General features: G+C 36.1%; 1 protein-coding gene across 11 annotated transcripts; it reads right to left on the reverse strand.

Annotated features, from left to right (window-relative positions):
* On the reverse strand, positions 1 to 12,808 carry LOC18431972 (Small GTP-binding protein). 11 transcript variants are annotated; one of them, XR_016056450.1, is made up of 12 exons: positions 12,155 to 12,808; positions 8,100 to 8,681; positions 7,528 to 7,693; positions 5,799 to 5,955; positions 5,340 to 5,394; positions 2,699 to 2,766; positions 2,426 to 2,526; positions 2,072 to 2,143; positions 1,797 to 1,910; positions 1,223 to 1,363; positions 504 to 563; positions 1 to 403 (listed from the first exon to the last, which is right to left on the reverse strand). XR_016056450.1 is itself a non-coding variant. In XM_088868293.1 (12 exons), the coding sequence occupies exons 1-12, from the start codon at positions 12,485 to 12,487 to the stop codon at positions 238 to 240; spliced, it is 2,019 nt and encodes a 672-aa protein (XP_088724419.1). In that variant the 5' UTR covers positions 12,488 to 12,808; the 3' UTR covers positions 1 to 237. The 11 variants fall into 11 exon arrangements, 3 of the variants coding, with proteins under 3 accessions (XP_088724419.1, XP_088724420.1, XP_088724421.1); XR_016056451.1 differs by having other exon boundaries at positions 1,183 to 1,363; XR_016056449.1 differs by having other exon boundaries at positions 2,072 to 2,258.
* Positions 12,809 to 14,057: the final 1,249 nt, after the last annotated feature.

Below are 14,057 nucleotides of genomic sequence, written 5' to 3' on the forward strand. Positions count from 1 at the left end.
CACCTCAAATATACATTTTTTAAGAAGAGGCTATATACACTGTCATTATGCATAAAAAGCCCACTTAAAATCCAAAATTTTTCATTAGATACCAAGTACCCATTTTTCTTTTACAATAATTAACAAAATTCCTGACTATTATTAGAAAAGAAAATAAAAAAATTTAAGCTATTGTTCTCACAAAGAAAAGCACATAATTTTTTCCAATTATTACAGCACAATATTGGGGTTACCAATTCAAGAGACTTTGAGCAGTTCATGAAATGCCTCCTGTGGAATGTCAACCGAACCTACTCGCTTCATTCGCTTCTTTCCCTCCTTTTGTTTTTCCAAAAGCTTCCTTTTTCTCGTAACATCGCCTCCATAGCATTTCGCGAGCACGTTCTTCCTCATAGCCGAAAGCCTAAAAAAGGGGGAAAATCAGATTTATTCTATGCATATCTCTAAATTGTCATCGATTTTCTCCAAATTAACATTAAAGAGCAAAATGAAGTATGTCTTACGTTTCCCTTGCAATGACCTTCGATCCAATAGCTGCCTGGATGGTTATTTCAAACATTTGCCTGTAAATTTCATTAGACATGTTTTAGCATGATCACAATAACAAAGGGGAAGTGTTGCAAACCTGCACAAGCATGTGCATTTTTAAAAATGGGTGCAATAGCCATGTCTGATACTTCAAAAACATATCAGAAAGCACAAAAGTGATGCCACAGCAATGTCCATATCTTTACACAAATGTATAAAGGCCGAGACTGAGAGGGCATCATATGTGTGCTAAGGTGCGCATAAATGTATAGAGAGAGAGAGAGAGAGAGAGAGAGAGAGAGAGAGAGAGAGGAATAACAACACTGGGATAACTTGCATTCATGCATGCTGGCCTAGTAGAGAGAGAGAGGGGGAGAGGAATAACAACACCGTGATAACTTGCATTCATGCGTGCTGGGCCTAGTATAGAGAGAGAGAGAGAGAGAGAGAGAGAGAGAGAGAGAGAGAGCAATGATATTCAAACAACTTGCATTCACTAGACTGAATGTTGAGCCCAGTAGTTTGTTTGTTTGTGTGTGCGTGCACACGCGTGTGTATGTGTGTGTATGAGTGTGTGTGTGTGTGCGTATGAGTGTATGTGTGTGTGTGAGTGTGAAAGAGAGAGAGAGAGGCAACGATAATGAATAAACTTGCATGCATCGAGGTGTATCTTGAGGTTATTGTAGTAAAAGACCTATCAATGAACTTCTTAAGCTTATCCACCAGTTCCCGACCAATTCTTTGTGCCTTCAGTTTATGAACAATGGTGGCCATAGCATCAACTGCTTGACCATTAAGAAGTATGTCAAGCTTCACTAGATCTGAAACTTGATACCTGTTTCAACAAAATCATGAAATAATATTCGAGAAAAAAGAAACAACTTTTGGTGAGGCTGCTAAAGGATAATTTTATATTCTGCACAATGTGAGCCACATGAACTCAAATGCCAAATATTCGTCATACCAAAGATAAGCAAGACAGAAAATGTATACAATAAGCTATTAACTTTTGGTATAAGGAAGTATCAATCAGTAAAGACCATTAGATGTGATATCTAGTGGCTGGGGTGTGTCATTTAATAGCAAAAAGTCCAAAATACAATTTTTCAAATGGTAAATTTTAAGCTGTCGGATTTCACATCAAATGGCTAAAGGTGATTATGACCTCCTTGAAACAAAAGTAAAGGGTCTTCTAGTATACAAACCCCTTTTTTAAGTATGACAAATGTTCCAACACAAACATTACAGTTAGAGAACTCCAAACTTACTCTCCATCCTCGTAGTCAAATGAGGCATAACCGGATGTTATGCTCTTCAACTCATTATAGAAATCCACAACAATCTCCCTCAGTGGCAACCGATATTTCATGAAGGCTCGTTGACTGCATGAAGAATACCAATGACAAAATATAATTCATCAATAGTTCCATCCCAAAGAATAATTCAATTTTGACAACTCCCCCAGAAAACCAAAATAATCACGCATGCACACACAGAGAGAGAGAGAGTAAGAAGAAGAAGAGAGTTTCTAGAGAAGGTTCACCTATCGATAAATGAGTACTCCAGTAGTTCTCCTCTCCTTTCTGAGCAAAGGGTAATAACAGGCCCTACATATCTAAAGGTACATAATATTAAGATGTAATATGAGAATTAATATTGCGGTGTACAAAGTATCTTATCAAGTGAAATCCCACATATACAACATGGAGGTTAATGTGCCAAATGCCAACCTGCAGAGACAAAGTTCCAAGCACAAATGGAACATATAGAATGAAACAAAGAAAAGAGAATGAAAACAAAAGACCATTGAAATGAAACATAGTTTGGACAAGCCAAGTAAATTTAAGAAGGCATGAAGAAAGAAGAGAAATGAAACAAGGAATCAGAGCTTACTCACTAGGGATAATGATCGTAGCAATTACTGATGGCTCCCAACATGCCACTATACGTTTTCCAGAATTTGAAGACAATGCAGCAGGGTTCTGCACATCTTCTTTGCTAAACAAGACATTATTTATTTTATAATTGGTAGAAAAGATGTATCTAATCAGAGAAACAAAGCTTAAATGTGAGTAACTGCACGTCCTATATCAAACAGTAAATTTTTTTAAATTGGTAAGCAAGGTGTTATAAAGCATCATGCTTAAGTTGCATATGTATATGGACATACCTTCCATCTGAATATTCAAAAATATAAGGCACTGTTGGGGTAGTAGAAATAACCCGGGCTCCATACTCCTGTAAGGTGTATAAAATATCAGGTTCCCAACATGAATTGCTGAAAGGAAAGCACTTGAAATTGAAAGCTTTTGGACACACATTTCCCAGCTTATGGACAATTCAAACCACCTTCATAAGTTCGATAAAACATAATCAACCTCGTGATGCATAACAAAATTAATTTTATTTTTAATTTTTATTCAACTATAAAGGATGTATATTTTGATCTTAGTTTTAGGTTTTACTTTTAGGGTTTTTAAGCTTTTTTAGGGATTATAGGGGTTTTCTTTTTGTATTTTTATTTTCTATTCACTAGTTACTATTCACATCTATTGTTCATAGTTACTATTCATGTGTTACTTACTGTTCATAGGAGTAAATTTGTCATTAAGAATTTTGTGTTTAAGTTAGGATATTTGGGTCATTTTAATTATTGTAAGGACATTTAATATCTTTGAATATTAAATTATAATATAAAAGAGGTGGTAAGGCCTTGAGGGGTCATTCCACGTGATTTTCAAAATTGAAAAAGAAAGAAAAGCTTAGGCATTTAGAGCCGTTAACTTAGGGTGGGGAGGAAACCTTAGGGTTTTTCCAAATTTTGCTTGTGTTTGGCATGTTTTCTTGATGATTTTACTGCTATCTTTAAATTTCCCTACATCAATTTGGTATTAGAGTTATAGTTTTCTTCAACAACGAAGCCTAGAAGTTACAACTGGGTTTAGGGTTTGCTGATTTTGGCTCAAGTTTTGCCAAATCAACCTAGATCTTGTTCATTTCAGCAGTTTTTTTGTTGATCCTTTGCTTAGGGTTTGTGATTTTGGTGAACCCATGGAGGCGAGAAGGGGCCATGGGAGGGGAGATTTTTTTTTGTAGACCCACTTCGTGGTCCGAGAGATGAAGAAATTGAGGAACTTAAAAGGTCAACTCAGCAGCTGGTGCAGCAATTTGCCAGCATCATTCATGGGCAAGACAGTGATCTTCCTGCCCAAGAAGATGTCAAGCACAACACAGCCCTTTTTACCTCTGTACTCCACATGAAGAGTCGAGTCAAGAGGAAAACAATAGAAGATCTAAATGTGGGGAACATCACTCCAGGGTTTTCAATTTGAAGGATGACATTTTTTTATTTTGACATAGGTTGTAAAAATATCAGCAGGTTGTAGATTGGAATTTGCCATCAATCTTTAATATTTATGCAAATGAACAACAAGATCTCTTACGAGATCTGATCTATGATAAGGATCAAGATATAGATACAGATGTTTCGAAAGAGGATCCTTCTCATGAAGAATATGGAGAGAAGGCCATAGGGGGACTGATCAAAATCATAGCCTTTGAAGATCTCAAGGATATCAACAAGGTGGAGTATTCAAGAGATTTAGGGCATTGCAATCAGAATAGCACAGTGGAAGTGTGGTCGACTCAAACCACAAATTGTGGCTCTGGTTTTAGCAAGTAATGAAATAGATGTCGAGAAAGCCTCCAAATACCGAAAAATTGCGTTTGAAGATTCTTATTCAATTTTCAAAGCAATTTCAAGGATAACCGAATTTGATAAGTTTGTATCAATTCCTTGGTTTTGATGCTAAATTCAAAACTCGACGACTAGTTTTCTCCAATCAAGGGAGAACGATGCAAGACAAAACTATTCTTATTTTTAGTTTTTATTCAATTTTAAAAGATGTATATATTAATCTTACTTTTAGATTTCATATTTCGGGTTTTTAGATTTTTTTAGGGATTCAAGGGTTTTTCTTTTTCTATTTTTATTTATTATTTACTAGTTAGTATTCATGAACATTGTTCATAGGTACCATTCATTGGCACTGTTCACAGGTTACAGTTCACAGGGGTAAATTTGTTATACAAATTTTTTGTTTATGTTAGCACTTTTTGAGTCATTGTAATTATTGTATGGACATTTAATATCTTTGAATATTAAATTATAATATATATGAGACGATAGGGCCTTGAGGGGTCATTCCATGTGATTTTCATAATTGAAAAAGAAAGAAAAGCTTAGGCTTTTAAAATCCTAGCTTGGGGTGAGGAGGAAACCTTAGGATTTATCCAAATTTTGCTTTTGTTTTGGCACGTTTTCTTACTAATTTTAGTGGTTTCTTTGAATTTTCCTACATGACCTAGGAAAATTAAAGAACAAACCCCACCCTCCAACCCAAAAGTAATGGTAATACACTAAAAGGAGGTTTAAAAGATGAACAGTAAATGACACCAAAGTTGCTCTTGTCATTATGGTCTGCCAAATTTTCCTAGATACTAGTAGTCATTTTCTCATGTTCACTACAAAAAGGTCATAGTTATATTTCAAAATTTCAAGTTCTACAAAGAAGAAACCCTGTTATTTACAATCATTGTAAGGACTTCAGAGAATAACATGGCATAGAAACCATCAATCTCTTAACCTTTTTTTGTCTCAGATCTTATCATTTCCTGTTTTCAACGAATCATCACTTATAAGAAATAAGGCCTTAAGTTCTTCCGATTCCAGTTTGTTGGAATGAAGTGCTCTAGACAATGATTATTTACTTTTTCTCAAAGAGAAGAGCCCGAGAAGTACTAAAGCATACTTGGTCTAGCCTCTGATGAAAGACATCCATGTGAAGTAATCCTAAGAAGCCACACCTGTGTAAACAATAAATATTAGTAATCCTTATTCCTCAAGGAACAGGTTCGTGCCAAATAAACCAGAACCATTTTTTAGTTCTTACAGAAAATAGGATACCAATAATCAAATGGACTATGGGAAACCACAGAACATCCATTGGGGCCAAGGGGTCCCACTGTCTTAGCAAAGATGGACGATGATGGAGAGAGGATGGGGGAGAGAGCACCAGAACAGGACATGACCCCCTCACTTTCTGTCCAAGGCTCATTTCATTGGGTGCTGACGACCCAATGAATATGGTTTCCCATTGTCAGATAGGATACTTTCCGATTCTCATGCACCATGAAGACAGAAGACTAGCAAGCTTCTGAAACCATTTCTTCCTATAAATGGTCCAACATTAACAAAGATCAAACAATACCGGAAGCCTAGGCCAAGTGCTGTGCTGCTCTCCTTAGCAACAGAAACACTCGCGTCATTGCATGTTAATCTCTCAATAGCATGGTTCAGGGCATCAAAATCAGAACCATCGGCAGGATAGATCCCAGCAAACACCATATGCTTTGCCGGCTTAAAACCTGTAAGATATAATTCACATGGGACAGGACAATGATAAAATGAAAGCAAGCACTCACTATGATATGTGTACCTATTCTACCATGACAATAAACATAGAAACCATAAAAATGGTTGCTCTAATATTTAGCAGTATCTTTGGACCAAAATGCAGTGGCAAAAGATAATGTTACAGTAAAAATACAAAATTGAAAGAATGTCAAATGTGTTTGCACACGTTCATCTTCTGATTACAATTGTGCAGCCTCAGTTTTGGTTGGTCCTTAATTTTTCAAAGAATTTTAGAAGGTAACCATTTCCAAGGTCGTATATAAGACATTGTGATACTAAAATATAGATGGTTACAGAAGCATAATGACTAACATGATGGAAGGTTGACTACATAATTTAAAAAACCCAAATCATATAGCACAAATGACTTATATGATAGGGATTGTATACAATAAGACCATTTACCTTTGATACAAAAGAGGTCACAATTACTTACAATCATCCAATGTGAAATCAGATAGCTTGGATGCGCCACAAAATTCGAGAGAATTTCTGTTGAAGTTTGAGCTAGGGCATTGGAATAAATGCAACCAACTAATTTCACATCTAATGATTAAGATTAATTGGGACCCCCTTGTACCAAAGATAAATGGTCTCATATTATACTTTTCTTATACGATAAGTTAAAGTAAAACGATATTAGCTGCAAATGAATTGATACTCTCAGCTCAGTTGCTTGAATTTGGACAACGCTTCTTACTGTTTTTACATTTTTAAAAAAAATCTATCCCTTAATTACTGTTTTTTCTTGCTTTTAACCCCTCCCCCCCCCCCCCCCCCCCCCCCCCCCCCCTCGGTTCAAAAGTCAAATTTTAATGACTAAACTATCCTTCCCCTCCCTCACCCTACCCATTAAATCTCTCTCTCTCTCTACCCGCCCTCTCTTTCTTTTCTCTCGCCACCCACCCTATCTCTCTCGTGTTGAAAAAATGCGGTCCGGCACAAAAGTGTGCTAGACCGGCCTCTAGAAATCCAAAAGCCTCGTGACTAGTGTATGCCTGACCGGTCATGAGGCTTATGGATTTCCAGAAGCCAAAGGCTGGTCCGTCGCACTTTTGTGCCGGACCGCATTTTTTCAACACGAGAGAGTGAGAGAGACGAATATTGGGCGGAGAGAGAGAGAGTAATATTGGGTAGAGCGAGACTGATATTGGGCGGAGAGAGAGGGGAGGCAGGTAGAGAGCGAGGGAAGGCAGGTAGAGAGAGAGGATCGGTAGGGAGAGAGAACGAGAGAGGGCAGGTGGAGAGAGGGCGGGTAGATGGAGAAAGAGGGCGAGTAGAGAGAGAGAGATTCAATGGATAGGGTAAGAATTGGGAAGGGTAGTTTAGTCTTTAAAACATTGACTTTTTGATTCGGGGTAAAAGCAAGAAAAGCCACTTACTGGGTTATGAGTGTGATACTAAAAGTATTGGGGGATAGAATGTCTACAAAGTTCATTTTGGGGGGAGGTATCCATAATTTTCCTATATTCGTTTTACTTGCTAAAGTAAAATGGCGAAAAGGTGAACATAGACATTATTACCAGGAAGAGACTGAACGACACTCTTGGCATGATACAGTGTATCCCCTACACGTGCCTCCCTGGTTGAGCGCATGCCAGTAACAACATAACCCACTTGCCCAGTGAAGAGCACACCAGTGGCCTTAAGTTCAGGATGCATAATACCAACATCCAGAACTTCATAAACCTGTAGATACGATTATGAGCTTGTTGTATATAATTATTTGATTCACAATGGGTTGGGCTACAAAATGTCATACAAACAAATTTAAAAAAGGGGAAAACATTGCCTAAAATATTTCCATTATTCATGCAGAGGCACCAGAAACTTGGACTTTCAACCTGGACCAATCAAGTTCTTTTGAAATGACTATTCCAACCCTAGTTTATTCCACATATGAAGATGCTACTGCAGTACCTCTAACTACAGAAAAAATAGTCATTTAAAGAAAAGACCAATCCCTAAGAACTGTTCTGAGATTCTAACTTTCTGGAGCGACCAGGTGATTTATACAGGTGCTCCAGGCACTAGAAGAGAGAGAGAGAGAGAGAGAGAGAGAGAGAGAGAGAGAGAGAGAGAGAGATTCAAAGACCTGGGAAGTAGCAGCTGATGCAATCTTATCCCCCTTACGAAGAGCACCATCAACTACTGCAACATGGCAAATCACTCCTTTATATTCATCATAGTAAGAATCCAACAAAAGCATTCGTAGGGGGGAGTCTGTAATTCCAGGAGGGGAAGGTATTCGCTCTATAACAGCAGGGAGAACCTGTTCAAGGCCTTGACCAGTCTTGGCACTGGTTAGAAGAGCATCTTTTGGGTCAAGATCGAACAAGGATTTCAATTGAGCTTTTACACGATCTGGATCAGCAGTTGGCTGATCAATCTTGTTTATAACAGGGACTATAGTGAGGTTGGACTCAAAAGCAAGGTAAAAGTTGGCAACGGTTTGGGCTTGGACCCCTTGAGCTGCATCCACTACCAAAAGTGCACCTTGGCAAGCTGCAAGGGACCTTGACACTTCATAGCTGAAATCCACATGGCCTGGTGTATCAATTAGGTTAAGTAAGAAATTGGGTGCTTCTGATAGAGAAGGTTTATCTGAATCGAGGTTATGCCTGTGAAACATGGTAGCTGTTTGGGCTTTAACTGTGATCCCTCTTTCTCTCTCCACCTGGAGATGGAAAGAAAAGCTAATCAGTCCACAATGGCTAAAGCAATAAAATATCATTTATGAGGATGTAATCTTTAAAATGAGTGGCAAAAGACGAAATTTATAAAGGACTGGATTTCATAATTTTCGCTTTCAGGTCTGCTATGTATTAAAATGTTATAATAAAGATAGAGGTTGTTAAGGACTAATGTGATAAAGCAACCATGTTAGCACTTGTGAGATCATGAGAAGGCACAAATATAACAACATGCAAATCAAATTTCTCTTCCTAAAACACCCAGCAACAAGGGCGAAATGAGATCTTGAATATGTATGTGTGTGTGTGTATATATATATATATATATATAGGAAAACTCTTCCCAACGCCTATAGGTGAAAATGAACAGTGATTTCGCCTACCCTCATTACCCTCCAAACTTCATCGGATGGTCACAGTTGTTCGATAATGTTTCAATTTTCATTTTTTTTCTACAAATCTAAATTATTTGAAATTTGGAGCATACGTACATCTTAGTGAAGCGCACCTAATAAAATATGAAAAAATAATAATTCGTAAAATATAAATTGACCAAAATACCCCCAAAAATTTAGGGGGTATTTTGGTCAATTTATATTTATGAATTATTTTTTTCATATTTTTATTAGGTGCATCTCACTAAGATGTACAAACACTCCAAATTTCAGATCATTCCGATTAGTAAAAAAAAATGCAAATTGAAACACTACCGGACAACTGTGACCGTGCAATGAAGTTTGGATGGTCATGAGGGTAGGCGAAATCACTGTTCATTTTCACCTATAGCCGTTTTGTAGTATCTTCAATATATATATATATATATAGAGCAATGATTTCATGCAACCGTTGTATAGTAATATGATGCAATAACCTTAAAAAACCCTCTTATGGCTATTTGTTTGATCCAAATTTTGAAATATACACTCTTTTCATTCTAATGAACAATCACAAAAAAAGAAAAAATTGAAAACACAACTTTGCAAGTATTTTTTTAGCCCAATTAATATAAACCGTTCATTTTGGTAAGATGCTTAGATCTAGGCCTTAGAAGAATTTTTTCATTTCCAATTTTTTTGGATGGCTTTATTATCATTAGATGAAAAATGTTAAAAAAGAAAAAAATGATTTTGAGTTTATAAAGGCTAAGATCTTGAAATTCACAAAATGAATGGTCTGGATTCATTTTTGGAGGGGACTCATTTTGACCATATCTAGGCTTCAAATTAAATATTTTTTTTTTTGGGGGGATTGATTATTGAGATGAAGAGAGTGTGTGTGCAAAATTTGAGGCCATACATATACCACAAACATGGTTTTCTAGAAGTGTCGTTGCATTATACTATGATACAACCGTTGCATTGGATCATTGCTCATATATATATATATATACATACAGCAGTTTAAACCAATATCCACCTGAAGGTGTAATGTCCGGAAAATAAAAATTGACAGCCAACCTGATAAATTTGGAGCATACCATGTTTCTTATTATATATATTGAGGATCTATTCAATGTGCCCAGATAGGATTCCAGTATTTCAAATTAAATTTCAATATTTCGAGTGTTTATAATCGATGATTCAAGCCTGTGAGTGTCGAAATGTCAGGTAACAAGACAGTGTGGTCGATTGCAAATAGTCTTTCTTTATCCAAACTCCAAAGTTCGAAAAAGTGGTTTTTCCATGCACACTAACCAGCATGCATGGCCAAGTTGTTTGATGGTGACAAACCACCTTGCTGTGCACACAGATCAGTTAACTAATCCAATTTTATGTATTCTTCTTAGCAAGCGAAATGTCCGACATGATGACCATTGCTGTAACTGTTTCTTTTAACTTGTCTAGAACTCGAAAACCTAGTTTAGGATAAAATGTGCATTGAAAATTTGGACTTTGCAATTGAGCTCCAACCATTGAACTTGAGCCAAACTGGTGTTAACCGAGTCTGGAATTATTGTTTCCAAATTGTCTTCTATCATGATGAACTTCAACCATGGGAATGGGTTTTCAAAAGTGTTTCAAAAACACCACCCCGGTGACTGATTCGGTCACTATACAAACTGAATCTACTAGTGAGAAAATATACGAGGACTTATGAGGGTATGACCCTTAATAGAGTTGAATGACAGACCAAGGTCTATGTAGCCGACCCCAATTAGTTGGAAAAAAGGATTTGACGATGATGACAAACTGAGTCTTCGTGCCAAGTCAAGAACTTAACATGGAAAAACATGGCAAGTTTGTCAAAGTTTTACATGGAAACTTTTAAAAACAAATTGTTATAGGGGGAAACAACCTAGCTCGTTACTTGAGTTAAACCACAATTCTACAACATTGGCAGAGACTTATGTGTCAAATTGAAGTAGAAACTTGTAAATAAAGAACACACATCCTGAGTTTTTTCGTTTGTAAAACTCGGCAATGAACTAGTCAAGTTGATGTAGACGAATTTTTCCAACTCAAAACTTGTTTTTATTCACTGGTTTTGAGAACTGCTCTTATTTTTTCATGAGTTTGGATAAAAACTCAAATTAATTGGCCTTTTGCAGCACTCCTCATGGAACGTACGAATTTTAGTGGTAGGGCTCATTAGAAAAACTATTTTTTCCATGATTAAAATTTTCTAGTTTATTTTCATTTCGGGTTCATTAGAAAGACTGTTTTTTGGAAATAGCATTTCTAGTCCCCGAAAGCTTGACAAGGATGCACCTTTATAGAAGTGAAAATTGGGAGATGTCACAGGGTGCCTATGCATCAACACGGATCAAGAGACTTGCTTTTTCTCCTTTACAATATGGGTTAAAGTTGTGATGGGGAGCCAAATGAGCACTTAATTTGTAATTCTTCACGGTTATACACAAGAGTAAACGTACTCAGATACCTCAAGAATGACTTTAAACCCAAAAATTTATTTAAAGCAGGAGAAGCTCCACCAAATGGACTACACCCTAAGGAAAAAGATAGAAGCCACAATCTGTAACGGGTGTGAGGTTCCAATTATGAATTTTTTGCAACATTAAAAATGGAATGCTTATGATTTCGTTTTCAGTATGTGGTAATAATTGCTCAAAAATCATTACAAATATTGAAAAGAAACCCACAAGTTGCAGAAGATATCGAAGAGCTTGCAATAACAACAAACACTCACTACATTGTGATCTGTGAATATTCACCTATTAATAAATGTATTAAACATTTAAAAATATTAAGGTGTGGATGAAAAGAAAGGAACACAGCACCAGAAAACAGACTTAACACCCCAAAAAAGGAAAAAGAATGAACAAATGAGTGAAGTAATGAACCTAGAAGTATAGTAAAAACTAAAAATTCCACACATTAATTAAAACATAAAACAACATCAAAACAATTCACCATCTTCTGCTAAAGTCTACAAAACCCATGAAAGAATACCTTGAGAATACCAAAGAAAAGTTGGGTTTTAAGCTTAAACACCTGACCTGCAACTTATCGAGGTATTGCGGCTGACCAAGCCCTTTCTTGATGGTTCCAGTGAGCTCCAAAAGCCTATCGGCCAGAGTCGATTTCCCATGATCGACATGAGCAATGATCGAGAAGTTCCTGATTCTTTCAGGCGGGAACTGGCTCAAATCTATAACGGTCTCTCTGCTAGAATGGCGAGATTGAGAGCAATAAAAATGGTTTGAAATACGACCACCCAACTTCGAATTTCCTCCAAAATCATGAAATATGGGGCCAAATACAGAGGACCCAGAAAGTAAAACCAGCAACTTTGGTCTAAGGGTCCTTAAAGCTGGACGAAAGGAAGCCATTAGAGAACCTTGAGAGAGATCAGCCAGGACTGAACATGGGTTTGTGTATATAAAGAGCTCTATGCATTTTGGGTTGTGTATCGTTAAAGCCTAGAGGGCTTACTATTAGAGGAGTTAATTGATCGAAGAGGGTTTTTCTCAGGCCTGCGCACTAGGGGAGAGGATGCTTAAGAGGAAATAGAATTGAACTTGCTTTGAGGAAATGGAATGGAACTTAGGAAAATAACGGGTTGGATCGGTCGGATCACACCGATTTGTGTAGGACGCATATCACCATTAAATTTGGTAGATGACCATTAAATTTGGCACCGATATGTATGTAGAAAAGTCAAGCCCGATATCTCATGTTATAACTTTATAGAGATCTATACCAAATTTAATAGATCTTTTGAGGTCCTGCACATATGGGTATGGGCGGGTCTCATAAAATCTATACTCTTAAATATTATGTTATAAATTGTTTTTTGTATGTTAAAAATATACATTTATATAAGTGTGAGGCTCTAAACAATCAAATTAAGACGCATTTCAAAAAATCTTTAAAAAAAATTGTTGTTTCAAAGCTGAAAAACCCTCAATTCAATCATCTCAACCTCAAGATATATGAACATGATAAATAAAAGTTTTCAAGTTTTGAAAATAGTGCATGTGTTATTTAAACCCTCAAATTTTCAAGATTTTCAAGTGTTCATAGATCTACTTGATCTATACTATTTTAAATTTTTATTAATAGAGATGAAAATAAGTTTTCAAATACTATTTAAAGGTGTGCCATATTTTGATTGTTTAAAGCATTGGCCTCATACAAACAACACCCTTATTTATTGGGTGCGATTTATATAAACCGCGGTTCTAAACAATCAAAGTAAAGTGCACCTTCAAATAATGTCAATAAATGCGGTTTCTATACTGGAAATCTTTGTGATAGCCTTAAAAGATATTTTCATCTCTAAATATAAAATTTAAAGTTTCAAAAAAGTGCAAATCGAGCAGATCTATGAAAATCTTGCAAATTGACGGTCCAAAAATGCATTACAAGATGCATTATTTCCAAAACTTGAAATCTTTTTTTTTTTTTATATCCATAGAGGACGGGATGATCAATTTGAGGATATTAGGGCATCAAAACAACTTCTTCTAGTGAACTTTTTGAGGTATATCCTAATTTGATTGCTTAGAGTCTTGCACTTATATAACCATTTCCTTATTTAAATATTATAACTAAAATATATTGTTATAATTTATTTAAAGGTGTGGTTTCTATAAGGTTGCAACCTTAAATAATCCAATTAAGACGCACCTTAAAATTTTATCATAACATGTAATTTTGTTGTAAAAGGTTATTAGAATTATCTTAAATTTTATTTTCATACCTAATGAGAAAATTTTAAATTTTAAAAATGGCTAAACTCAAGTAGATCTATAAATATATGAAAATCTTGAAAGTAGATGGTCTAGATAATGTGTTGCAAGATGCGCTATTTCTAGGACTCAAAAACTTTTTTTTTCATATTCATACATCTCAATGCCGAGATGATTGATTAGTGGGTTTTTTCAACATTCAAACAAC

This window comes from Amborella trichopoda, chromosome 5, assembly GCF_054954075.1.
Source record: "Amborella trichopoda isolate Santa Cruz 75 chromosome 5, AtrichopodaSantaCruz75HAP2 v2.0, whole genome shotgun sequence".
Lineage (NCBI taxonomy): Eukaryota > Viridiplantae > Streptophyta > Magnoliopsida > Amborellales > Amborellaceae > Amborella > Amborella trichopoda.